Genomic DNA, 27,656 nt, shown 5'->3' with positions numbered 1-27,656 from the left:
AAACAGAAGTAATAAAATTCAACTCCTATGCCCCTGAAGTCAGAAGTATCAGTGTGATTTAAAAACTGGGAAGGAATCCCAAACCTCCTTTCCCTCCCTATAAAAATCAATTTTGGAAGCTCTTCAAAATGAAGTGAGAATGAAGCATGGCAATATATACCATAACACCTGGAACGACAAATTTATTGTTACCAAGCTCATTTAACATGAGAAGCGGGAGTTAAAAATGCGGCCTGGGCTTCCCTGGTGGCGCAGTGGTTGAGAGTCCGCCTGCCGATGCAGGGGACGTGGGTTCGTGCCCCAGTCCGGGAAGATCCCACATGCCGCGGAGCGGCTGGGCCCGTGAGACATGGTCGCTGGGCCTGTGCGTCCGGAGCCTGTGCTCCGCAACGGGAGAGGCCACAACAGTGAGAGGCCCGCGTACTGCAAAAAAAAAAAAAAAAAAAAAAAAGAAAAAATTGGCCTGTCACTGAACGTGCCTCTCTGAGCACCTTCATGGACTCATGTTGGGAGGGAGATGCTCGACCCTTGTCCTGTAGCCAACTTCCTTCCCTTGAGCACAAGCTGAAAGCGTGGTTCATCCCCCCCTACCCGCCCCCTTCAGTGTCTTCTTCCACATCCCCTGGGTCTTCTCAAGCTCTCACCACCCCAAGTCTGAATGCCGTGCCAAGAATCTTGGCAATTGTGTAAACTGATACAAAAGGCAGAACAGGCTCTCCTGTCACTTAGAAGGTTCTGACTCATACAAGACAGGAAATGCGCAGGGTCTAGAAGAGCAGGGAGATGCAAGCCACTCCCTCTGCACTAGTGATAAACCTTCCCCATCTGCTTTATTTTCCCGCAGGCCAGGGGTCAGCAGCCACTCCAGCCTTGAGAGCCATCAGCAGCAGGGGCTGGAGGGGGGTGGTGCTTAGCAGTGACAGAGGTGCCACCAGCAAGCTTATGACAGAGGCAGAGATGGAGCAGAAAGCTGAGAAAAGACAAGGGTAGGAGGAGGGAGAGAAGGAAGGAGAAGGTAGCAAAGGACAGAAAAGCATTAGCATCAACCCCGTTCTCTCTCCCTGGCTCCCCTGTTCCCACCCATTTAGAACTACTTTAAAAACAGTATAAAGCTTTAGGCAAGCTGAAGTATTTCTTGTATTAATATCCATATCATTAGTACTCACATTAAATTAATTAATATTGGTAGACTACTTAGAAGAGTGCCCAGAACATACTAAACAGTCAATAAATGTGAGCTATTTTATCATTGCTACAAACCACTGATTAACTGATTGAGAAATTTTAAAATGTAATCAAGAAGACGTTTTATTATTTGGCCAGCTAATAGTTGGTTTAATATATTCCTTTAAATTGATTGGATCTTTGGGCATCATGTAGGCATAACTTCAGTCTCTCTACTAGGCCCCATCTCTGTTTAAAAATTTAAAAATAAACCAGGTGCACAGTTCTCTACTTTGCCATCTTCTTCACTTGCTCATTTTAGACTGCAGATTCACTTGACTTGGTCTTCAGGGGAGAAACTTAGATGCAAAAGTCAAGCAGTGCATGCAATAGCAGCTGAGGTAACAGATAGAGGTGCTGGGCCTACTTCTGGCTCACAGCCACAGTCCACACTGGAAGAGCAACAATGATAAGACCAGTGGCTTTCTTTTTCTTTTTTTTTTACAAATTTATTTATTTATTTTTGGCTGTGTTGGGTCTTCGTTGCTACGCGTGGGCTTTTTTTAGCCACAACTACTGAGCCCGTGAGCCACAACTACTGAAGTCCGCGCGCCTACAGCCCCTGCTCCGCAACAACAGAAACCACCGCTGTGAGAAGCCCGCGCACTGCAACGAAGAGTAGCCCCTGCTCACCGCAATTAGACCAGTGGCTTTTTAAGCATCTCACTTAAGCACTGACCTCCATGCACAAAGGCACAGAAAAGAAGGATCATCTTATCTGAAGCTTTTATTAGTAAGTGCCCCAAACTGAGAGGCTAAATTAAAAACTATTTCATGATATTAGGATCATACATGGTGGTAGGGGTGTGTATGTGCATATGTGTGGGTAAGTGGAGGGGGCAGGGCAGAATCTAGCTCCTGCTTTGTTCTTAGCACATTTCCAGAAAGAGCCTAGTTTTTACCGAAGGAGGAATAAGGCCCAGAATAGTCCAATAACTTGTCTGAAGTCACATGAGAAGTGACAAAATTGCTCCCTGGGCCCCATACTCTTTGCACTGAAGCAGTCTTAAAATAGACACTGCAGATAAAGGAGAGGTGGCCTGGCTGGAAGTGGATATGATTCACAAAGGGAGGAATATCAGATGTTAATCATATTAAAGAAGGATTTAGATGATGCTAAATGGAGCAGCTTGTTGGGTATCTCTTGATTCCAGCCATCCCCTGTTTGTGTCATTTTGGCCCTTGTGCTGAGTAGGGGATTAAAACCAACCAGGTAAGGTTTAAACGACCCTAAAAAATCCTAATGGGCACTGTCAGGATTTGTTCTCTTGAGTATGTTACTCAGCAAAAATGCACAAACCGTCCCGTGGATCTTGGGCAATTCGTTTATGAAGCTTGACGCATGCTGCCAAACGAATATTTATCATAATAAACTGTAATTAGTTCACTAGCACACCGTTGAATTCTCTTAGCTCAAAGTTGACAGCAAAAGACTTATCAGAAAGGGGGTGGGGAGAAGTGAAGCTTTTAATAAGATTTCTTTAAAATGTTTAGCCATGGTCATCATGCAGGGGAAATGGGTTCGATCCCTGGTCAGGGAACTAAGATCCTGCATGCCACAAAGTGTGGCCAAAAAAAAAAAGTTTAGCCATTGTCACATTCTTCAGCTTTAGAAGAAATCTGCTAGGGTGTTCTGTCAAAACAGTAAACCAGAGCTCTGTTCCAACAGAGACTTGAAAATGCTGAAGCAGTAGGGCTTCCCTGGTGGCGCAGTGGTTGAGAGTCCGCCTGCCGATGCAGGGGACACGGGTTCGTGCCCCAGTCCGGGAAGATCCCACATGCCGCGGAGCGGCTGGGCCTGTGAGCCATGGCCTGCGCGTCCGGAGCCTGTGCTCCGCAATGGGAGAGGCCGCAGCAGTGAGAGGCCCACATACCGCAAAAAAAAAAAAATATATATATATATATATATATATATATATATATATATATATACAGAAAAAGTAAGTACAGGAAGGATCCTCACTTTTAATGTGTTTGGCCAAAGAAAAACTTTGCTTATAACCCATTTGGCAAGAAAAATACATTGGTATTGGATAGCAAAGAGAAATTGGTGGCTTACAGTATAAACACTCCAACTTTCAAGGAAAAACCGTGACTTTCCCACTGCTAAACTTCCCTATTCAGTTCTTCATAAGCCACAAAAACTGATCTGCTAAGACCACTGGGAGAAGGGTCCCCAGAGGAATGGGCAAGCAGCGGGGGGCAGTGGGGGTCAGGTCGTTATTGACAAGGCCAGACCAAGGCCTTTCTCCTTTGACACTGAGAACTTTGTGGGCATTTGGGGGTACCTATCTGCATAAGGAAAGCAAGAATATTAACATAAGGTCCACGCACGAGCAGATGTGGAGGAAAAATTCTCCTCCTCAAGGTACTACAGGAGAAGGACCAACTTTGTCAAGCCACAGCCTGTCCATTCTCATCATCAGAGGTTCAGCCTGCAGAACCCTTCCCACATTCCCACTTCCAGCCATCATTGCCCCAGTCAGCAGGGCTCAGCAAAATGCTTTTGTGGGTACTGGGAGATTCGCTAGTGTTGTCTCATGGAAAGTCATCAGGTTCAATGAAAAATGCTTGCTGAGGCGCCACATCAGCCAGTAAAGAAATGCCTTACTCATAGCCATACATCTCTTATTGTTGCATAGATACGGCTTTCTGGGAATCATGAATACTGCTTCATATGTGCCTGGAATATGCAGGTTGCAGACACATACAAGTATGTATAAAACCGTATGAATAAAGAGCAGCAAGCTCGTACAGCTGCACGTATGCAAAATGAACACACAAGGTTGTCCTCCCAAAAGAACAAAAACAGAAACAAACAAACGAACAAAGATGTCCATGGGTCTCTTATAATAGGTACTGGTAAATTCTCACACCATTTCTTCCAGAAAGGAAATGAATGCTGATGAAAGTTTGAAACCATGGAATCACTTCCCCATTAATCTTCCTAGACTTTTTAAGAAAACAACTTTTGAAGCTACCACTGAACACAGCATATGTCAACTCAATCCTCATGCCAGAACCTAAATGTGAAAAAGGCCTATTGGGGTAGGGACCTCTTCTCTGGAAAGGGAACCACTCTGTGTGTGTTCCTTGCTGCCGTTTCTTTGGATTCATCAGTTCCCTCTTGTGTGGCCACATGGGTCTTCCAAGCAAGCAGCAGAGGCGGGGGATGGGAAAGGAAACGGAAGTGGGTCAGCTCCCAGGACTCTGACGGGACCCACGGGGGGCTCTTCATTGCCACTCGACCTCTTACCCTACTGGGGGGATGCTTGTATGAGATACCAAAGCAAAAAAAAAAAAAAAAAAAAAAAAAAAAAGACAGATTTGGGGCATTTCTAAAGAAAATATTTTTTTTTTTAAAAAAAGGGAGATGACCGAAAAACAAAGATGAGTTCCTACCTCAAAGTCATTTGCTTTATTGTAGTGCATGTTCAGAGCCCTGTACAGCTCACAGTCTCTGGTTATAGACAGCTCTTCGGTACTGGTGACCCCATCGTTGATGGCTTGACGCGCATACTTCTCCATCTGAATGTAGTAAAACTCACGGAAATTGCTAAACCACTTGATGAGCTGAGAGGTAATGCATCGGTTGAACTGTTAAATTTAAATGTTGAAAAGGATAAGAACATTGCCATTTTTCTTCGTTCATTCTTTAAGCATTTGAAGAATGTTTAAAGTTCCCCTCCCTTCCTTACTTGGAAAGGTATGTTTTTAATTCCACCAAAATGGTGGCAAGGGTGGCAAGAGCCATGATATACTTACGGGATATTATAAAACCAACTAACGATGGAGACTGCGTCACGACCCTCCACGTCTCCAATGGAAACCTCATGTTCTAAATCTGATTTTCCTTAAGCTGAATATCTTATTTGAAACGTTGTTCTTCATCTTTCAGTAAAACAAACTGCATTTGTATACTTCTTATGGAAATTCGTTCAAGCCATAGAATCCTGGGAAGTCGTTATATTCAAGTACCAGAGATGGTGAGTCACATGACTTCACCACTAGCATGATTTTTTTTTTGAAGAGAATTTGTGTCACCACAGGACAATCTCATTCAATGCTGGAAAATGGCTTTCACACAAAAGGGGAGGAATCTGGCACTTGCTTAGTTTCTGGTAATGGGAGATCCCCGTGGCCATCGGCTATGATTCCACTTAATGTCTGCACCCGGTACTCACGGCTGGTGCTGTCTGGTCAAACCTCCGTACCTGTTCATACACTTCCTACAGCCAGCACTGGAGAGGACCCATGCCCTCTTCCCACTGGAGTCTATGCAGTTTGGGAGGTGTGCTTAAGACACAGTCCACAGACAGCATAGACAGAATCTTTATTACATTTTTTTAAATGCCAAGTTACAACAACGTGATTAGGCTTTAAGACTTTGTTTACCACGGTTTCCCAATGACCTTTTAAATGAAGATGTCTTCCTGGATTCACTGCAAGTGATACCATTCTTATTGACAGTCCTCTGAGCACGTAAAGGACAGATGCATCTCAACTTGCCAAGTCAAAACCAATAAATCCATAGCTTTATATCAGGCAGGCTGACAGACAACCCCCTGCCTTTTGTCATCACAGGCATTCCCTTCCCTGGGCCCCCAGAAAAAGATGTACATTCATCAAAAATCAACAAAGACCACTTATCAAACACTGGCCATGAGAACATCCAGACTCCAACAAGATGACAGCTAAAGTGTGTATCGGGGCTGTAATTACTACACAGAAAGTTGTTTCTATACCAGCAAAGATAATAAATGAATGAAAATTTATGGCAGAGAATGGAAGTCAAGGAAACAGAAACAGGGAGACTGGTGTTTCTCCCAAAAGGCCAACTTGCATCATAATTGCCATGGAGTTGCAAGGGCCCTTACAGATAATTGACCAGAAAATGATTAAGTCATCAGCAAATCGCTTCTGCTTGCTAGAGTTCAAACATGTACTTAACCTATCCAAGAATTATATTTTCACTCTGTGTGTCTGCTCTGTCTATTCAGCCTTGCGGGGAACCCGATTAAAAAGACAACTGAAGGACCCCCGTTATCTGATCTTCTGGTTGCCGATTTCAATAGAACTTAAACCCATTACGATTTGCTGAACTTGGAGTTCTTTCCATTTTATCTCAGCAGTAAAATACACTGTCCAAATTTCCAGACACTGAGATAAGGACTACAGGCCCCCGTGACGGCTTACTGTTCCTTTTTAATTCTTTTAGAATAAGAAACAAAACATTACAAAATGATAGCAGGCTGTGCACTGGGGAATGAAAATTGCTTTGACATGGAGATTAGGCTTCTGTATTGTTACAAGACATTGTCTCATATGGACAAGAGTACTGTAGAGGAAAAAAATAGAAGGGTATTTTTTTTCTAGAATGGTCATGAATGACCTAATGGGGAAGGACAAAAAAGTAAGTGCACTTGCCATTATTTAGGAATGGGACATAAAGGGAGATTTAAAGCTTATTGTTAGAGAATGGAAATACCAGAGAGGAAGAATGGGCAAAAACAACAGACTCCCCAAACATGAGACAAGGAAAATGACCAGCACAACAGCTTGAAGAGCAGGGTTTGCTCCACAGGGAGGTAACTGAAATTTACTGAAATTCGTTCGGTTTGGGCTGCTGGCCACACCAGCAGAGGCCGGCCCCCTCTTTTCCAGATAGTCACCTTGGGGGAGAAAAAGTATGCAACTTGAAAGAGTTAATGTCCCCCATTCTGTAGTGGCTTCCCAGAAAAGGATCAATTGTTCTATCAAGGCGAGCTCTGTCGTGTTAATGTGTTACTGCAAAAACTGATCGCTACAATAAAGAGGCTGTGTTTCCACAGTGTACGAGTCTCTGTGACTTTGATTAATGCTTCCCACGGGACATCTCAGCCTCAATATGGGCTGGAGAAACTTCCTAAATATTCAATGAGCATGGTCAAAAGATGTATAAAACAAATCAATCTGACACCTTAATCTGGCCGGGCAGCAGTTGACTCAAGGGGTGGAGGGAATGAGATACATCATTTAACACCGCCGGCTTGAAAAGCCGTGAGCGTCTGTTCTTCAAAGCTAAAATGGCACTGAATCTGTTGTACTTAGTGGTCTAAGAGTTATTAGTTTGTACATTAAAATCAGCACCCAGGAGTGCCCAGGAAGATGGTGGAGGCCCACGGATCCTCGGCCTCTGTCTCCCACGTGCCCCCTTGCCCTTCTCAAAGGAGCTGAAGGCCCATGAGCTGAGCTTTTTGTCCGGCTGAATGTTGGGATGAGGGAATTAAGTTGGACTCTCTGTGAGAACACGGAACTTTGTTTAGATTCTTACTCTGGGAGTTCAACTAAGACGGCCCTGGTTTCGTCCTTCACGTAGAAGAATTTTTCTCACCAAGCCAACGTCTCTGAATTGTACAGGATTTCCTCCTACCTCTTTTTTTCCCAAGGTAATTTAAAAGCCTTCACTTCCTTCCCAGAGGGGAGAGTGAAGCACTGTCTCCCTTCCTAAGGAAAAATACAAGGGAGGGAGGATCGCTCTGGTGAGGCTCACCTACCAGGAGCTGGTTGGAGATTAACTCAGTCTAGCACTACCTCCCAACTGTGCCTTGGATGGACACCTAGGCTACACCTTATTCATGAAACAAAATATTTTCCACTCGTGTGAGTCTCTTGGTTTTTTTACTTGCAAAACGAACTTCTGATCACTATTTGAAATGAAGTCACTCTGTGATTCAGAAAGCGACATTTTGCTGGAATTAGAAATTTTCTCTTCACGTATGTGGCCACAAACAAGTATACGCTTGTATCATTGCGACAAGTATTACTTGGTCCAGAGTCACAAGAATATGTCCTTTTCAAGATATATGATGCAGGGTTTCATTTCTGACAAAACCCTAAGGTCTCTTCTCCAATTTCTAGGGATTTCTCAATTCTGTGGTTTCTTGAATCTGGACTGAAATAAAATTTTGGATCATATATCTATATAGTTATTTCAGCCTTGCAAATAAGTATCCACATTTATATATCTATATCTAGATAGAGATATGTGTATATACATATATACATACAAACACACTACATATATATATATATATAACATAACATACATATGCATGAGTATATGCATTGTCAATATTCAAATTCTGGATTTTCCTTAATATTAAAGAAATCCAAGAATGCTCTGCCATTGCTTCCTAGAAAGTTTCTGGAACACCTTGCCTGGACTATCCTTCCCTTTCTATGCATGACTTTCCACTATCATTAGTGTAAGCTCAGGGAATATAAATTCATTTATTACCAGCCAAAGAAAAAACACAATTAGGAAAGTTAAAAATGTATAATTCATTCCAAAAATAAAAGAGGAATGACCTTCGGTGATTTTCTGCTTTGCATTATATGCCCTACTGTTTCCCCTCCATTAGAGTGGATAATTGGGAGTTAACCAGACTCACGTACATTCTAACAGCCTTCTTTCCCAGTATGGATAGAATATGGATGGAATCTATAATCTGAATATTAATGCTTTTTTAAATGAAATAGTCACCCAGGTATTTAATTGTTATTTACATAAAGTGAGTGATTATTTGCAAAGCTGAATTACTAGATGTATTCTAAAGGAATGGGAACAATTTCTTGTTGGTTTACAGTGCCTGGTATTTCTAAAGCTACAAATCCACAGTCTCCCCCACCCTTGCCCTTCCCCCCGCCACACATGTGCAAAAACATGAATGCTTCTAATATTTACATCTACTGTTGGATAGTGTTGCTGGCTCAGAATGGCTGCTACTTTGCACCCTCCAGGTGTCTGCATGTCAGTGGTAGATGAGGGATCCCTATGTATGCAGTCTGTAAAGCTCTTTGACCTCCTGAATGAAAGGATATTATATTATAGATAATATAAGGTGTTGTTATCATTATATCACAACACTGCAGATCACAGCACCAAGAGAAGTGAAGGAGGTAACATGGACATCTAACACACACACACACACACACACACACACACACACACAATAACAATTTTCTCCCTCTCCTCCATGTCCCCCTCCTAGAACTAAGGAGGGAGGATGCCCTGGAAGAAGAACTAGGCTCTAGAAGCTGGTTGGTCCTCAACCAATCGGCAAATGCCCTTTAGTTTGTCAGTTACAGATGGTCCCCCACGAGGTCCAAACCCTGTCCTGGTCTATTGTGGCACTCGACCTTTCTTGTGCTTAATGATTCTTATCCAGCTGTTTAAGTAACTGCCTCTCTCTGCCTTCCCATCCTGCCCAGTTTGCTGGCACTGAAGGAGGAGGAAACATGCCTTCCTTAAGGAGCTCAGCCAGGGAAGGAGAGAGATAAAAGGCTGAAGTTGCTACACAACTTAAAAGCAAACAGGAGGGAAAACAGAACTTTTCTTACACGGCCAAGTAAAACATCAGTGAAGGCAAGACTGAAATGGGTCGGCCTGCGAAAGGGGCCAATGAAACAACTCAGACATTGGGCAGAAAACCCACTGCAGAGAGAGGGGAGTCGGGGAGGAAGGAGCACATTTTGGCAGCTCGTGGGTTCTCCGTGGCAGAAATAAGAACTTGTACACACGGGGGTGGGCAGGAGAGGGTGGGGGAAAGAGCACCCAGCCTTAATAAACTAATCTCGGCTAATGTAATGTTTATCGAGTTCGTTGGCTAATGATACCATGTGTGTCATTATCATCATCAAAACCCAATCTATGTTTTAAAAAGTTACAGATGATTAACACAACATCAAGTTGTTGCAAACAATTACTTAAAATCCACACATAGACACAGACGCATACACACACACACACACACACACACACACACAGAGAACCAGGAGGTCCCCATATTCTGTAGAATGAGGGAGGCTGCAGCTGTAGGCCGACAGCTTTCATATCCTCATTTGAATAATGTGTCCTGAATCTGTCACTTTATTCATTCTCCTTATGCTCAGTGTACTCTACATCAACAACAAATTAAGTTGTAAATAAGAGACAATCATCACTTTTGTTTTTAAGCAGCTACTGCAGAGAGAATTTCAATGTACGCTCCTTTCGACAGGGGGAAAAAGAGGTGCTAGTGTTTGCTTTCCTAAGCACAAATATGGGGAAACTAACAGAAACAAAAACAGAAGCAGTTTACTGTGGCTGAGGGGAGGAAAATAAAATTCTCTAAAGCACATCCCTCCAGGACCGACCGAAATTTCTTCCAAGGAGTTAAGACATATAAAGACAGAGGTTGAGTTTCCCGGACTAGAATGAAAATCTGTGCACCCAGTCCTTTGGTCTTAACACACAAGGAGCCTCCTCTTTGCTTGGCAAAGCCTTAGACCAAAGGACAAATGCATTAAATCAACTACAACGTAGGTGTATTCACCAACTAACTCCACACTCATCTCCATTAACTTCCAAGAGTTCAAATCACTACCTCATGCACAGAAATTGAAAACATTAATAATGAAATATGTCCTTACCTTTACATCAGAGAAGTAGGTTTTCAGCATGTTGGAGCTGGGATAACGGGTGTAAAAGAACATGAGCTTTGCTTTTTTCAAGTGATTGGGTGACAATCCTTCCTGCATGTAGGATGCGATTGGTTAAGGAAACAATTTCTTGAAACACAAGCACCTACCATCCCTCCCTTCCCCCCCCACCCCCCGCCCCAGGAACCTGGAGGCCCACCCAGCAGCCATAGGAATTCTGGAAGATAAATGGCGCTGGCCATGGAATCCATCACTAACTTGCTGCTGCCTGCTCAGAATGACCACTGCCGGTCAGAAATTGCCAAATATAATGGTGAAGATGCACAATTTAGTTGTGGAATCCTGGAGACTTCGTGGTGAGGATGGCAAAACGTTCCCCCTGTTTGAGGTCCTTACGCTATCTATACGTTCACTTGTTGCTAAGGAGACAAATGCACCCAACAGGTACTGCACAACCCTTATCATGAGTTTTTTCCTTCTTCACAATTACAGTTCTGTTTGTTCTCTCTGCTCTCTGCAGGTGACATCCAATTATTATACTAATGTACATGAAAATATAAAATGCATTATTTTGAACACTGTTAGGCAAGCTTCACATTTTACCTTTCAGCGCTAATATAATGGAACATCTTGACTCACTTTCTTCCTGTCTTATTATTATATCCTTTTAATTGTTTCCTTTTCAATAGCAGCTAAAACTTGGGAGGGGTAGTTTGGGCATCAAGAGAACAGGGAGGGGGTGTCGCTTTTGTTAGAGCAACGATCCAAAACCAAATACAATTTGCCTCTCCTGGATTTATAGTTAACTCCTTTGAGAGTGGCACAGTGGTTGGAGCTAACAAATCAATAAATGTGGGCTAGCAGATCAATAAATGGCCACTTACCCAAAATAAGAAGGTCTATTTATCTGGAAACATCATTACCTTTTAGATCTGTAAACAGCAGCAACTAAAACAGTTCCCAAGAGAATGTGAGGCTAACCATAACAATCCAGGCTTCCTGATTCTCCCCCAGATTCTTGGCACTGCTCAGCAGACTCGGAGCTGGGATGGCTCTGGTCACATCTGTGCCGCAGCCTGGCCCTGCCATTTCCTCAGCAAATTAATGGCTTTATAATTTATCAGAAATGAAGATGCACGTGGAGAAAATCAATGTGGTCCCCCACAAGGTCAATTAAGGGTCCTTCCTAGAAGCTTCTCTAAGGATTTTCTCTTAAAAGAGAGTCTGGGAAAAAATAAGGGGAAAAAAGAAAAGAAAATATGCACGTGTGGGTGTGCGCGCACACACACACACACACATAAGCAAACACACACACTTGGCTAACAAACCCAACAAAAATTTCACACCGTATGAAGCAAGGTCAAATAAACACAGATATTTAGGAAAGGTGAACATTTCTAAATTACCATCATCAAGTACAGCATGACCAATCTTAGGAACAGAGGGAAACCAGAAAGTTCCTAGAGAAGCATAATCGAATTAATATTGATAAGTTCTTGACTGCTTATAACAGGGGGTTTAACCAAATATTCTGCTGAGAATTTGATCAATTAGCATTCCCATTAATATCACGCAATTTGAAAAAGATCACCTTAGTTTGTAAATTGAAAAGTTAAATATTGAGCCTTTTGTTTTCACTGAAAATAAACACTGAAGAAAGAAATTTTGATGTTTTATCTGTAAGCCAAAGCAGTTTAACTGAACTTGTGTTTTTGTTTGAGATCCTTAATGATTACAAAGACGATAATTTATGACTGACATACTTCTTGTGCCAAGGAAAGGGCTGAAAGGCCCTCCAGTAACCTCCATTAGACTGAGAGAGGGGACTAAAGGAGCCCGGCACACTTCAGGACCATCTGTCCAAATGGATAAGTGAAATAATAGTTGCAAGCTGTCTCCTATTGCCTCGTGATAAGAGTTTTAGGCAAGTCCAAACTTTGACAAACATCCTCAGATCTGGGTTCTAATCTGTTCTTTCAGAAGGCTACATCCAAACAACCTAGTACAATTAATTATTAGCAGGGAAAAGTTCCAAACCTTTTCAAATTTGGTCTCATACAAAACGAATTGTTTTGCTGTGGTTCTCAGATAGTTATTGAGCCACCAAAACTTCCTGAAGCTTTCAGTGTCTTTAAATTATGCTAAGATGTTTTCGTCTTTTTTTATTTAAAAAAAAAGAGCAAAGTATCCATCGTATTTTGGTTGGGATTTAGAGGCTTTTTATTTCATGAAAAAAATCATCCTAATTTGAATTTCTCAAGTACGTTTTTTTTGCTTTAAAATGCTTCCTGTTGGAAATACTTGGAATCAATCAGTGGAAATGAAACACAGAATACATCTTTATTTCTTGCTCATCGTGTAATTAAGATAAAATTCCCATAAAATATATGTTTCTAATAAACTATTAAAAATAGCTAATGAAAGATTTAAAAGCCAACAGTTAGATAACCCTTTTTTTTTCTCTTCAAAATAAATCTGAACTGACCAATTGGTTAATTTCCCTTTTAAGTGCTTGTGCTGAAAAGCAACTGTTCTTCCAAGAAAGCACTAGCTGTTTCCAGGATACTTACACACGCACAATGACTCATGATGGAATAGATTCAGTAAACATACAGCTGTACTGAACACGAGCTAAGCTCCATTCAAGGCCAGGAAAGAAAATGAGCACAAATAAATATTAAGGAGGTAAAGGGGGTGGGTTGAGGGGGGATGGAACGCAAACAAGATCTGTCCCGGCAGCTCATGTGGCTTTGCCTCAATTCTCTTAGCCATAGCTTTGTGAAGACAGATGACATTCAATTCGATGTATAATGCAAAATAGACAATAACTGCTGAAACTTGAGACAGCTGCCAGGTGTAAAAAAAAAAAAAAAAAAAAAGAAAACAGAAAGGAAAGGAAAAGAAAAAGAAAAAAAAGATGATAAATCCATAAATTAATGAAAGACATCTGCTCGGGAATATAAAAGATAAGAGAAATAGGGTACTGCAGCTGAACCTAAAATGGTGTTCAAACAACCTGAGAATTTAAGTGTTGTCTGTTTACCAAGCACAATATAACTTCACCTAAACAGCAGCCGCGGGAGAAGCAGCAGAGGCAGCAAAAAGGCAAATGGGAGAATAATAGGTTGTGAAGGCTGCAGGAAGAAAATTCTTTTTTCCCAACTGAACCCTGAATTGTGGCTAGAGGTTTTACATGCTGCAGTTCCAACCAAATGGATCAGGACCACTTTCTTACAATTTCTAAAGTGCTTTGAAACCCGGAGAATTTCAGCTTGCTCCTTAGGCTCTGATTTGCTATGTTTCTAGTTTTCCCCCCTTAGAATCCTTAAAAGGGGAGAAAAGATCTAAACTCTCACATTTAATAAAAGGGATTGAGCAAGTTGTTGCTCCACAAAGAAGTTTAACATAATCGGTGGGATGTGTAGTTTATGGATATATATTTTTTAAATTTACTTAGTCCATAATTGGGGGGGAGGGGGATGGGGAATCCAGAGTCTTCCAATCTTTAATATACATGTTTCCCTACAGCTAATACACTTAACAGAATTCCTATGGCCCCACACCACTTCCAAACATGTAAAAGATCAACTTCTATGGATTAATTCCCATTTTAGAAATCATTTTTAATTCAGGTTTTCTAGATGGATTTTAGTTTCAAATCATTAAATCATTCTCCTTTTTGAACTTCACGTGTTTTTTAACCTTCTCCCTAAAAGTCGAACAGGCAAAGCTGACTGTCACGGAGAAGAGGTTCAGTTTCCTCCCTTGCATGTCTTAAGTGCTTAGAACACCGCTCTTGTGCTTTAATTGGGGGCATGCAAATGTTTGAGGCCCGAACGAGGCTATTTTTCTTGAGATGCAAAGAGGATGAATGACAAGGAACATCAGGAGGGAAAACAATTGGCTGGCTGTTTCTTTTGGAATTTGAATAAAATTCAATATTTGATTAAATAGATTCATTTGCAAAGATACTGAACACAGTTTTTATATCCAAGACCTGACCTTTTGGTGCAGGTGCACTGACATTCAGTTTACCATGCACACACATTCGCTAGTTCCTTTCTATTAGAAGGGATAACAAGGTAGTGTGCTCTATTATGTAGAACATATATGCCTAATGTGCTGGACTCAGAATGGATTTATCCGATAAGCTGGTGTTCTTAATAGTTCTTATCTTGGCTACTTTGTTCAGGGAAACAGATGATGTCTTTTGCGGTGGGAAAGAATTGTTCCTTAAGAATTCAATTATTCATTACAGTTTGGAAAGACACGGACTAAAAATCAAAATAATAATGACAATCATGAAGGTACCATTTCATCCCATTTCTCCTCATTTCTATTGATCTTTTCTAAGAGTAACTGCATAACAGGTTCACATATGGCCTTGTCTACCTAAACTGAAGTAAGATGACTTGCTGTGGTTCCCAGAGATTTCTTTAAACTAAAAGCTTGAGAATTTTGCCTAGACACCATCAGGTAAGTCAAGGGCAGAACTCATCGCCGTACAAGGATGGAGACAGGAGAAAAGCAGACCCAGCCTCTCAGCAAACACTCACATCCTCACTGGCTTCAGAACTGTGTGAACTCTAGAAAAGGATGCTTGCCTATCTTCTTCCTGAGAAATAATATAGCAAAGAGATAAACGGCTAAAAGGGCAAGATCACAGAAGGGAAAAGAGAAAGAAACAGAGGCTGGAAGGCCAGCATATGGGAAATGTAATCATTCATTGCAGCAAGAGGCCAAAATTATTTAGCTACACAAAATAAACAGCTCCAGGTGTAAGCAACTAACATTTCATATGAATACAGGCGTTTCCAAACCGTCGCTGTTGAGCAGAATCTTCTATGGTAAGAGAGAGGTGAAGTTATTCCTCTGAAGAAGAAGCCACTAAATTTTCTTAAAGTCTTTGATATGTATAGAAAGAAAAGGAAGTTCTTTCTATTCAAATCCTCAAAATTCCTCAGGGGATTTAGAGAGGGTGAGACAGGGAGCATAGCCAACACTTAGAGCAATCTAAAGATTTTTTTCTTAGAAGACCCAACTTATTTAAAAAAAAAAAAAAAAAGCACAGGCATAATTATCTGGATACGGTGACAAGTCTAAAAAAAAAACCAACAACAACAAACAAAAAACCCCAGAAACTGGAATCTTGAGTTAAAGAGTTTAGTATGGCCTTACAAGACTTTGAAACCTGGCTTCAAATATTCAACCAAATGGGCACGTCCCTTTCCTGTGTGTGTGTGTGCGCACACACGCGCACAAGTGAGAGAAACAACCCACCATCACTACAACTGGCTTCAAAATGAAGTAAGGGATCTCTGAGGAGCAGTGGGGCCTAGCCCTGGACATGAGCCTGGTATGAACCCCAGAAGATGCTCTCCTGCAGAGGGTAAAAAAAAAAACCATTCAAGGTCTGTGTCTATGTACTTTGCCTTTCTCATCACCAACAGCTATATTCCAATTTGACCAATGTTTATTGCCTGCTTATGATGTGTAAGGCATGGTGCCTGGCACAGCTTTGATTCATGACTGGTGGATTAAACTTTAGATCTCTGAAAGTTAGAAGTTAAATCATTAACCAAACCAAGACTCGATTTCTATTTACATCTTAAGTCCTCAAATCTTTGTCTCAAGACATTATTCTCTTCTTCCTCTCTATGGAAAGAGACTCTGTGCTTAACTACCCAAGTGTGTCTCATACTTGTGGCTCACATTCACCTTATCAGAAATCTTCTCTGTTATCCTGAGCTGGCTGCAAGGATGACCTTCATATCAAGGAAAACACATTTCCACCATAGCTGGGACTTTGCACTTACATGGCAGTCTCTGGAGTAGGGTTAGATATGAAAATGTCAATCTCTAGTCATCAAGACGATTGCTCAAAACCCTCAATTTAGCAACAGCCAATTTAATTGCTAAATTTTATATCCATCTGGCAATTTATATAAAAGAAATATGTCTCTAGTTGCCCCCCAGTGCTACTATTCTACTCCCCCAAAACATCAACAACCACAAGATTTTTAAAAATTTACTGAAAGGACCAATTTACAGAGAAAAAAATCGTGAGTTAAAAATAGCTAGAGTTCAGGACAGGTCTAATAAAAAAATATAACTGGCATCTCTACATAAAAGTCAGGTTCAAAATATAAAAGAGACATAAAAAGAGGCATTTTTAAAGTCGAATATGGCTGAGTTTTATATTTAATTGTGCTCTCTCGCTTTCCAAAATAATTTGCTTTGTGTATGTTAGGACAAAAGATTTCTGTGTATGGCTGAACAGAGGTTAATCATGCATAGAGGCAGCTGCACCAGACCCAAAGAACAGACCTTGGGTGAACGGGAGAGAGATGGATACCGTCTGAATAAATCAGTACCTGTATATTTCCTTTAAAACAAACAAAAAACCACACCCCACTTAAAGAATAAGGAGAGACTCTAACTCCCTGTCCACAACCATCTTTCTCCCACTGCAGCCTCCCATCAGTAGACTGTTCCTCATAAGACTTAATCAGGCCTTCTTTAAACAGACCAGGGGCCTTATAGATAACTAAAGGGAGAATTTTTCTTATGGAGTCTTAGGGATCTGAAAACTGATTTTTCTCTCTTTACTCTGCTATGAAACTTACTACATTAAAATAAAATCTGATAAAATTCAATATTACAATGAGATCTTTTTTTTTTTTCCACCTCTAAATCTACTCTTGGGGAAAAAAAAAGAATAATAAGATAATACGGGAAGAAATAGCAGAAAAAACACTGCTGCAAAAGCACAAATTAAATACTACCACTTTGGGGCAATTAACAACTTGTGAAAGTTACAAAAATATTGGTTTCCTGTGAAGCTTTTGTGCAATCAGAAGTGCCACACGCGTGTTGATAAAAGCCTAGTACTCTGAAGAAGAGGAAAGACTGCATTCTTAAGAAGATAGTAATCTACATCATTCTAAATAATGTGTAAACCTGACCTTCTGGGAAGCCTTTTTGGTTTGGGCTTGTTTTCCTTGGGGGCAAATGAAAGGATATTGCACTTCCCGAATAAGGTGAGATTTCGGACATGTCTTGAAGATCGCCACACTCGGATTTGATGAGAGACAAGGAGAGCCCTTCTGCAGTGCTGGGTGGATGTGCTGGTGAACAAGGATGGTGGCTCAGGTGGTGGGATGACATCTTGGTCCTCAGACTCGTGGTCTCCCTAGTTAAGTCTAAGGATTCAGGAGAGGCTCTGTCTTTTCCCGAGAAGGAGCCGGAGGGAGCACCTAATGGACTCTGAAACGGGTAGGCCATCAAGGGGAGGGGAAAGGGGTGGCGGAAGGTGGACGTGGTAAAGCCTGCGGTGGCCGACAGAGGCGACTGGTGCAGGGGCTGGTGGTGACCGCCGGCTGGGGGGCCGGAGGCAGACTGGTCAGATGAGTTTTTGCGGACCACCAGGGGCAGTGCTTCTGTCTGGTCTGTGGAACTGGGCATCTGCACATTGCCAAAGGTGTCCAGGGGGTTCGGAATGATGACATCGCCAAAGCACTGCAGGCGCTGGTTGGCGGTGTGGAAATTGTGGTTCTCCCCGTTGACTGCAAATCTGGCCTGGGGGATCTGGAGCGGCGGAAAGACCTGAGGAACCTGGCGAGAGGGTTTGGCCGAGAAGACTTTGACCACAGTGTCCACAACTTGCGACATGGCAGTGTTCAGTTCCTGTTTCAAGGTCTCGGCCAAATGTTTGCCTTCGGGTTGTAAGGAGTTTGGCCCGTGGTCTCTTTCTTTGTTGTTGCCTTCTCGCTTCGGCTTGTTTTCGGCCATTTCCTGCTCCCGGATCAGGGCCCGGGCTCGGTCGATGAACTGCCCGGGGTCCAGCTCGCACATCTCATTGTCTGACCTCCCCACGGAGTCCTGGGCCCTGGCATCCAGGATCTCCGAGCGCATGCTGTCTTCAGACAGGTTACCATCTTCATCATTTTCAGAATCAGTGCTGTCATAGATCTGGTAGAACTTTTCCTGCAGCTGGCGCAGCTGTTTCTGCATGTCCTCCAGCTGCTGTTTCAGCTGTCGGCGCTCCTCTCGCTTCTGTTCTTTGCGGGCTGAAACCAGCTGCTGGAAACTCTGTTGCTGCTGCTGGGGCAGCTTCTGCTTGCGTTTGTTTTCTCGGTAACTTTCTCGGGGACTCACAGACTGCGGGGCCATATCTCTTTCATTTTCATTGCCCCGTAATGCCACACTGGGGGAATGGCTCATACCCCGGATTATATTCTCAACCCGGGCGCGCTTTGCTCTCAGGTGCTCATCACATAAGCGATCCATATCAAACTGGCTCATAGTAGGCCTGCCAAAAGGGGAAAGACACTCTGGGGGGCTGTCTCTTGAAGAGTTGCTGCATATATCCTCCTGATGTACTTCGGAGCCTGTACTAGAGAGACCGCTGGCTTGGAAACTGGGCTCCGTGCCACCATTTTTGTTCATGTTATTTTTCAACAGCTGGGAAATTATGGTTGCTCCTGGAAAAGGCATCATGGCATCTTCATATGAGTTCGCCCTCTTCAGCAGCTTGCGGAGTACATTTGACTTTTCCCCATCTGCATGCTGCACCACTGAATACTCAACATCCTGCTCGGAACCTTGGGGATTCATGGCACTAAAAAACGTTGCTCTTGCCTTAGCAAAAAATGCAGATGCTGTCCCTACCGTCCTTTTCACTCCAATGTCAACTCTTCTCCTCTTGGTTTGCCGGCTTAAGAGGGCTGTGCTGTCATGGTCAGGCATCACTGGACAGTTATTGTGCCATCTTCAAAAGCTCGTCAGCTGGGCACAGCTCAAGAATCCTGGGACCCTGGCCAACAGAACAAAAGGACTGATGAATCATTTTCTTTAAATTTCTCCAAATTTCCTGACCTCAATCCTGAATCAAATGCAAAATGCATAGGCTCTGGGATTTATGGCACATTACAATTATTGCAATTTATTATGCACTCTGCTTGAAATGAAACATTTTTAAATATTTCTGCTCCACTGGTTTAAGATGGATTAAGATTAAAAAAAAAAAAAAGCAAAAACTGCTTAAGCACCAGTAATATGATTCTCTTTCACAAATGCCTAAAATGATACTGTTTATCTTCAGAAGAAACAGTAGATTATAAGAACACAGCCTCTGACGACCAATTGATTAAATTTTGGGCATTGAGATTCATATTACAAAAGAAGATAAAAGTGGTCTACACTTAAGAAATAAGGTTAAATTTTGAGGATGCGTGAAATTTGGATGAAAAATTCCATTTCTGCAATAAAATTATTGTGGCTTTAACGCTATTAAGGGAAAAAGTGACCCTAAAAATGCAAATATTTCACACACACCCTTTATTACTGAATTTTAAAACATTTTTGTCATATGTGAAATAGGGAGGAGAACACTCCCATCAGCATCTTTCCAACATAAATGGCCAATTTAGCATGGAAATAAGTGCACAAATACTCGTTTTACAAGTCTGCTTATTTAGCACAGATATGTGCTTTTCATTACTAAAATCACATTTGAAGACAGTATCTGTTGCTGGATTTTAAGGTAAGTATGAGAATATTTATAAATTTTCATGATGTCGTTTTGATGACTTCAATTATTATAAAGTTGGACTCAGTGCAGAAGAAGGACATTGTCACATTTTAGAAATCAATATGTGGAACAATAAATTGAGTTAGGCAAGGATAAATACATCTTCAGTGCTAGTTTTTTTTTCTATAATCTGTCAAAATAAGACTTCAAATGCCTAAAGAAGCTCTTTAACATACACCATTTGTGAATCTTATTTCTTGTGCCAAATTAAAGGATGAGAAAAACACAGGGGGAAAAAAAAGACTGAAGGAAGATATATAAAGAAGAAAGAAAATAACATCAATTATATATGTGAGAAAGGGAAATACCGTCTCTGCATATGAACTTCCATTGTTTCTTGGGAACACAATATAAAAAGGCACTTGCATCTTACAAAAGGCACTTGACATTTTTTGTGACGTTAACCAGTGATGCTAACCCCAAATTTTGTATAAACGTTAAGATGTCGCATCTTTTTGCTTACAATGAACGTTTTATGAAGAAAATGAAAATATTTTTTTCACACAGGGTTTATCTAATATTAAACTTCACGTTTGCTTAACAGAGCACATCTTCACAATAACAGGGTCTATTGCCAAAGGCAGCGTGCAGAGTGTTTGGAACAGCTCCCATCTCTTTCGGTTCACCTGTAAAAACATCTACGTGCTCCCTAGGACTGCATCTGTGGCTAGTTTTAAAGAATGACTATCCATGCAAATAGGCATAATTTCAGCATGAAATAACCTGTAAAAATCAAGAAAATGCTCAATGCTTAGATGGCAATGTGTATTTTTTTAAGCGACAAAGATTTCATCATGTAGCCCTTGTTCTCAGTTTTTATATGAAGATAAAACATTTAAATATAGGCTGTATCAGAGTGTCAAGAAAGCAACATGATGCTTTTTTGTATGTTTTTTTTGTATGCTTGAGGCTAAAATACTTTTTTGTGTGCCTCGGGATAAAATTTCCTGAACTTGGAATGGAAACAGATCTTGATAACTTCAATATATAGGGTTCAAAATTGAATTCAAGATGATTGTGACGCCTCACACATTAATAAATGAAATTGGTTTCAGGAATACAAAAATGCAATGGCAAATATTTCACTAACATGTTAGATCTGATAAATCAGGTGCAGCTGTCAGGTGAGAGAAAGAAAAAAGGGGAGATGGAGACAAACAAGAAAAAAGATGAATTATTTTAAAGCTCAGAAAGACTTGCATATTGAGGTGGGATGTCTTTGCGAGGAGGACTTTGTGTGTGTAGATCAGCTTTTCAAAAACAGAGTTTATTGCCATTCTTTAAAAATTTTACCTCTTGTCTTTTTGGGTGCAAATCATTTTCTCTTTAATATCACCTGAAAAGCACACAGATCACCAATCAAAATGTTGAACAAACTTTCTGCAGTATTTTCTTCCCCTGTTCCTCTTAACATCCAGTCTGGGTTTTCCCCCTACCCATCTTTGTTACAGGAAGAGCATCTCTGCAACAGAGGCTCAGAAACAACATGCTGGTGTAAGAGATGAGCACAAGGTCATCCCCAGCCATCCTTCCCTTCCCAGCTGCCATTTACCTCTGCGTCAACTGCACTTCCTCTCATCTAGCCTAGGTATCAACAGCTGCATCCCTACCTCATGCCTGAGCCAAGGGGAACGCTGTGCTCTTCCTAAGGTGGAAAGAAATCATATTCTCATCTTCAGTGGAGAATACATGTTAATTAAACATGCTTGTTGGGTCTTTTAAGAAGAAAATATCCTGTAACTTCTTTCAAATTCACCAAACGAAACTGATTTTTGCAATTTTCTCTCAACTGGTCAGCATTCTTGGATTAAATAATGATTTGTTTCTGTTTGAGGCTAAGTAAATTTAAATACTTTTAGGTCTTATTGTAAAATGTACAGCTGAGACATAACAATCAGGACAAAACAAATGAGAAAACTAGGAAAAATTATATAATCCAGCAAGACAAGGCATTATATTAGTAGGCGTGAATAAATAGATCTCTATGTATAGCTTTGACCTAAACTCAGAAATAAAGGTATAGTAGTCATACACATTGGGATTATAACCCATGAAGGCTATAGGCAAGATTAAATAATTATAACTGGTTGACTGTAGTACTTTATTAGCATCATGTTTCACAAACCAGATATATATATATATATATAGATATATATATATATATATGAATATTTTACCACATAAGAAAATGCATTGTTAAGTGACTATAATGTAAATTAAATCACTTGAAAACACTTTCAAAGGTGCTTCCATGATTTCCCAATTCAGAATTTAGAGAATGCTATGGAATTAATTTACCACTGATATCATCCTGTCCATTAAGATTTTTAAAAATTCCTTTATTTCTCAATATATGTACTAAGCCATATGTTTCAACTACAATTATTACTGATTCTTATTATATTTTAATTTTTATATTAATTTTGAGTTTAACCCAGCAATATGAACCTTTTGATCAGCACTGGTGAACATCAATATCAGCAAGTATGCAGAAAAATACTGATGTAGCATTTGAACCCAAATGTATTATCGATTGGATACACATATTCTATTCCTGTAAACTCCTCTGTAATTAATTTGAAGATCTACATAGAATATTTTTATTATTAAATATTGTGTTGTACCACTTGGCATCTAACTACATAAACACTTTAATAATTCCTATACGAAGGGTATCTTAACATTAGCAGATTCCTCCCAGAAAAAGATAAGAACGTTCAACTATGATCAAGTCAGATTTTAACTACTCCAAAAGATTCTTCATTAAAATCTGAATTATCTGAAGAATGTCAGATAATTTAACATGGAGAATCCTAGGGAAGCTGATGACAACTTTAGTAGAAAAGAATTTTCAGGGAAGCATTTCAAAGGAACACTGCAGTGTGAAGTAGAAAGTGCTGAAGTGTTCTGCTTTAATAAAGAAGTTATTTGGGGAAGGGGATGCAACTTTTATGCCTCGATCTGGAGTCCAGATTCTAGACAAAGAAGTGATCACTATGATTATTACTCAAATAGTTCAGTCAAATCTTTCATGAGAAGGGGAAGGGTAAGGTTGGCATGGTTTCCTGCTTGGATTATTTAGACTATCTGTTGATAAAATGATTTGAAGAAATTGCTCAAGCCTACACTTTACTTCTTTTAGAAAACAACCTTTGAGTGGGCCTCTGATCTACTTGGGTCAAGCCGCTTGTGAAACTGCAAGTGGAATAACACTAACAAAGAACCTTGTAAATCCATCTGGAAATCAGTAATTCAAGGGGGAAAATCAGATGATTTGATTTAGGTACTCGCCCACCCCTGCCCCTTACCAAGCTGTCCCCTTCACTGCATTTAAGAGTTCATTTCTGCTAATTAGCAACTTTTCCTTTGGAGATGTTTCTGCTCACTATCAGGCTAAGAAAGCCTTTGATGTTTACTGTGAAGAACCCACTTGACATTAGTTAATACTTAAATTAACTAACATTGTATTGTCAAAATCTTATATCAGGTTTAAATTTTCCTATGATAATAGAGATCTCAAATCAGAACCATTCTATCTTAAATTCCTCCATTCTATCAAAAATTTCATACATTTTTCACCTGCAAGATGAATACAGAATATTTTCTGAGACATACCTAAAATATTAAAAAGTAATAAGTCACCAAATTAGTGAATAAAAGAGAGTGAGAAATAACTTCAAGAAGAAACACTTACATTTATTTTTTTTCTCAAGAGAATTGAAATACTCTAAATGTCCTTTGAAGTTTTGGAATACACCAGGCAATAAGGTTTTAGAAATTCCTTATGTATATGTCCTTTCCAATTTATACAGATACTTAATTAGAACCCAGTAATAATATATCATGCACAATCCATCTTCATATTATAAAATCAGTAACATTTTATAATCTTTTGTTAATCTTGAACCTAAATATTCCTTATATTTACAGTTGCAAATGCAAAACAATGCCTCTAAGAAATTCAAGAAAAAAGGCCTATTTCACTTTGAACAAATAAAGAGTACGCCTGGCAGCTAGGTTATGTTTTAAGATTGTAAGTGCTACTTATAGAGGAAAGATGCAAGGGAATGAATAAAGTGAGAACAAAGATGCATGTTAGGTATGCATGACTTTTTCCCCACAAGGTCTTGGTGATTAACCTAAATAGAATTCTGCACAATGGACATATAAAAATATCAATAAGTGCCAAGCACAGATAACCCTTATTAAAAATAAAGCAAATGACATATCCATAGATGACATTTTAGTTATGAAAGAACTTCAAAAGCATCCAAAGAAAGTATTAGGAAGAACTTGGATGTTTAAGTCAAAAGAATAAAATGACCCATACTATCTCATTTTCATGAAACAAGGATGATCACCCAAGCCACCAAACCAACCAACAAAAACCATTCACCATCTAATCTATTTCTATGCAACTCAAGAAGTAGCCTGTTTAAAGAAAAAAAAATTAAAAGGTCAGATTTTGAGAATCCATATACAGTACTTACACTGAATTCTCAATAGCTTCCCTCACACATGAAGCCACAGTCCTTACTTTCATCTATTTTACTATTGCAGAAACAGGTCCATGTTGTAGCACATGGACAGGTTAACCAAATTACTCCCCTTTTTCCTCTTCACCACCCACAGCCCATTTCATTTTGAAAATGCTCAGAAGTTCTTGCAAGAAACTTCAGAGAACTGACTGCCTACATCTTGCATCAAATAGAAAAGCACAGTTACCTCTCACATACTTGAGATTTTCCTTCTCCATCAAAGTAATAACTAGGACATCTGGCACATGTCTGGTACAATGACAGGCTCATTCTACTTTATGAGAGTATTTAACATACGACCTGAAAGAGTTTATGCACATACCTATTCCTTCTGGGCAGGGAGAAAGCACGCTAAAGAAGATAAGCTTTAAAAACAGTTAACACTTTCAAACTGACTTTGGTATTCTTGGCAGTTACACACACCACCCATGGATGTCCAAAACATACACACACACACACACACACACACACACGCGCGCACACACACAAGACGCTCTCACTACTCCCCCTGAATGGCCCCAAAGACCTGGGAAATAGGCGTAAACCAGAGGGAAGCGAAGGGAAAGTCAATCTCCCTCCACCTGCTGCCTGAAGTGGGGGTACTTTCAGCTGCCTGGCAGACAGGAGCCCGAGACACAGCCTCAGCAGCAGCCTGCCAACATCCTTAAGAAAAATAAACAAACACATACCAACTTGTCCTCCACCCCCAACCAAAGAACTCACATGGCAGGGCTCAAAACATAACAACAGCGCAGTTCCCATGAGCCCGGACAATCCTATTAACCAAGGCAACCATAAACCCATAAACCTCCGCAACCCTGGAGCACACCCTGAGGTCTGGAACTGTACAGACACACACAGACACAGAGGAAATTTGCACCTGTCTTTCTTGACATAACACACCTGTCAGGCCCTGCCCATGGCGCAGCTCTCGGCTAATAGACCTTTGTCTACCTAATCCAGGAAAGGACATTATTATAATTTTTTTTTTTTGTAAAGCAGGTTATAGATGGGAGAGAAGGGGTGGGGGGGAGAACAAGAGAAGAGACTTCTAGCCTTGACTTTGAGAGCAGGCCACCCTGTGCTTGCACTGTTATTATAAGCTCAAGGAGACAACACAGACCTTCTGGGAAAAATAAAAACAAGCAGGTGAGTTCCCAGCCTTCCCCCAGGCGGAGTGGGTTCTGGATTGCCAAGAACAGAAGTTTCACACTCCAGCCTGCCTCCTTGGGCTATTTAAGACTGTCGCTCAACCCCTCCTCCCAGGTCTTCTGTCGGCCAGCCTGGAGGACTCTCAACTTCCGAAAAAAAGCTGAGAAGTGGCGGGAGACCTGTGAGTCTCTCTCCAAAGCTACTCCCCCTTTACCTCCCTCCCGCCCCCCGCCCCCCTCACCTCGCCCCTCCAATCCATACCCTCCACCTACGTTCAGTTTTAGCAGGAGAAGTAAGTGGCGGGCACAGCAGAAGGACCAACAATTTGCTAACCTGGGCTTTGGGTAATGTCTCCCCCCAGCTTGCCCCCGTCGTCCCCCTCCTTGCCGGTTCAGGCAAGATAGCAGCTCTTCTCGCCCCCTCACTATTCTCCCCAGTAACAATCACTCTCACCTCTTCACTCCTCCCTCTCCAGTCCTCCGGAGTGGGGCAAAATTGCAGGTACCACCCAGACGAACCAAGATCAGATCGAAGCAGCCCAACCACGTCGACTGCCAGCGGTGACTGCGAGCACATCCGCTGCCCGAGAACATCCTCTACCCCCACCCGGACCTCGATCCTTCCATCCTCCCGCCGCGCTTGGGCCCCAGTCCTCCCACCACAGGACCCCTGAGGCTCCCGGTGCCACCTTACCCTACTCAACTTGACCTAGCCCTGGGTCCTGGGAGCACAGGGGAGGGGCGCCGTGCTCGTTTCCCAGGACCATCTCTCCATTGCTCCAACCCTGATTTCAACATTTCGGCTTCGACAGCGTTTTGAGAGGAAAGTAACAGAGCGCCCCCCGCCCCCCCGCACTCCCTTCCTCCCTACTCCCAGGCCCTCTGCTGGGGTTAAAAAGGAGAAGTGAAAGGTATGCAAATGACAAGCAAATTGGAAGATCCTGGAAGAAAGGCAGCTATAATAAACAAGACAAAGAGCAAGGACGTGGGGACTAGCCCAGGAGTTTTCACCGGGGGAGACGGGAAGGATGAGGCTGGGAGGAGAGCGGGGATCCAGACGAACAAAAAGCGACCCGGTCCCCCTCGCGGTCCTCTCTCCTGGGAAGAGAGGGCAAGAGAAAGAAGGAAAAGAAGGAAAAGCCTCCTCCCCCTCCAGAAACAGTACACAAAAGGTGACAAGATCAGCGACAAGTCCAGCACTATCAGCCTCCCCCCCCCCCCTCGCCAACACCACCCTCCAGCCACCAGCAGGAAAGAGAAAGAAAGAAAAGCCAAGCGGATCACTTACTCGTAGGAACTGGGAGAGGCGGAGCGCTGAGTTCCACTGAGGCTTCTGCTTACAAACTGTTTAGACACTATTTTATTATGATTCATTTAAAGAACACCATTTTCTCCTGGGGAGGGTGGAAAGATGTTTACACGAGTATGAGTAATGGGAGTCTCTTTTCTTTTCTTCTCATTCAAGAACAAGCCGGTACAAGTGATTCTGGAAAAGGGGAGGGGACTCGCGAGGGGGAGAAGATACTTACTCGGTGCAGAGAGCAGTGGGACCGAGCCTTTTTTGCAGGCGGAGAGAGGAAAACACGCGCGCGCACACGCACGGTGAGATCTTGCGGGTGATGAATATGATAATTGGACAAGGGACGGTGAGTCCGTGCGGGAGCGCGCGAGCGGGCCGACGGGGAGAAT

At 41.6% G+C, this 27,656-nt stretch overlaps 2 protein-coding genes across 19 annotated transcripts in view; one reads left to right on the top strand and one right to left on the bottom strand.

Annotated features, from left to right (window-relative positions):
• Positions 1-27,584, bottom strand: part of PROX1 (prospero homeobox 1) — a 53,387-nt gene extending 25,803 nt beyond the window's left edge. For 2 of the 8 annotated variants that reach the window (XM_082616024.1, XM_082616031.1), the window contains exons 1-6: positions 27,497-27,584; positions 27,256-27,361; positions 21,572-21,614; positions 17,710-19,501; positions 10,678-10,785; positions 4,627-4,821 (exon numbers count right to left, since the gene is read on the bottom strand). In XM_082616024.1, the coding sequence (XP_082472150.1) occupies positions 4,627-4,821; positions 10,678-10,785; positions 17,710-19,434 (2,028 nt within the window). In that variant the 5' untranslated portion in view covers positions 19,435-19,501; positions 21,572-21,614; positions 27,256-27,361; positions 27,497-27,584. Of the gene's footprint in view, positions 1-4,626; positions 4,822-10,677; positions 10,786-17,709; positions 19,502-21,571; positions 21,615-26,421; positions 27,233-27,255; positions 27,362-27,496 lie in introns of those variants that run through there. The other 6 variants (XM_082616025.1, XM_082616028.1, XM_082616027.1 and 3 more) reach the window with 6 other exon arrangements.
• LOC309801325 (uncharacterized protein) overlaps positions 27,502-27,656 on the top strand; it is a 153,739-nt gene continuing 153,584 nt past the window's right edge. For 9 of the 11 annotated variants that reach the window (XR_014293567.1, XR_014293569.1, XM_082616051.1 and 6 more), the window contains exon 1: positions 27,552-27,613. Coding sequence is in view for 1 of the 11 variants with exons in the window: in XM_082616060.1 (XP_082472186.1) it covers positions 27,587-27,613 (27 nt within the window). In the remaining 10 variants the exon portion in view is untranslated. Of the gene's footprint in view, positions 27,614-27,656 lie in introns of all 11 variants that reach the window. The other 2 variants (XM_082616057.1, XM_082616060.1) reach the window with 2 other exon arrangements.

The sequence above is a fragment of the Mesoplodon mirus genome (assembly GCF_964341445.2).
Source record: "Mesoplodon mirus genome assembly, chromosome: 3".
In the NCBI taxonomy this organism is placed as follows: Eukaryota; Metazoa; Chordata; class Mammalia; order Artiodactyla; family Ziphiidae; genus Mesoplodon; species Mesoplodon mirus.
This window is presented reverse-complemented; position numbering and strand designations above follow the sequence as displayed.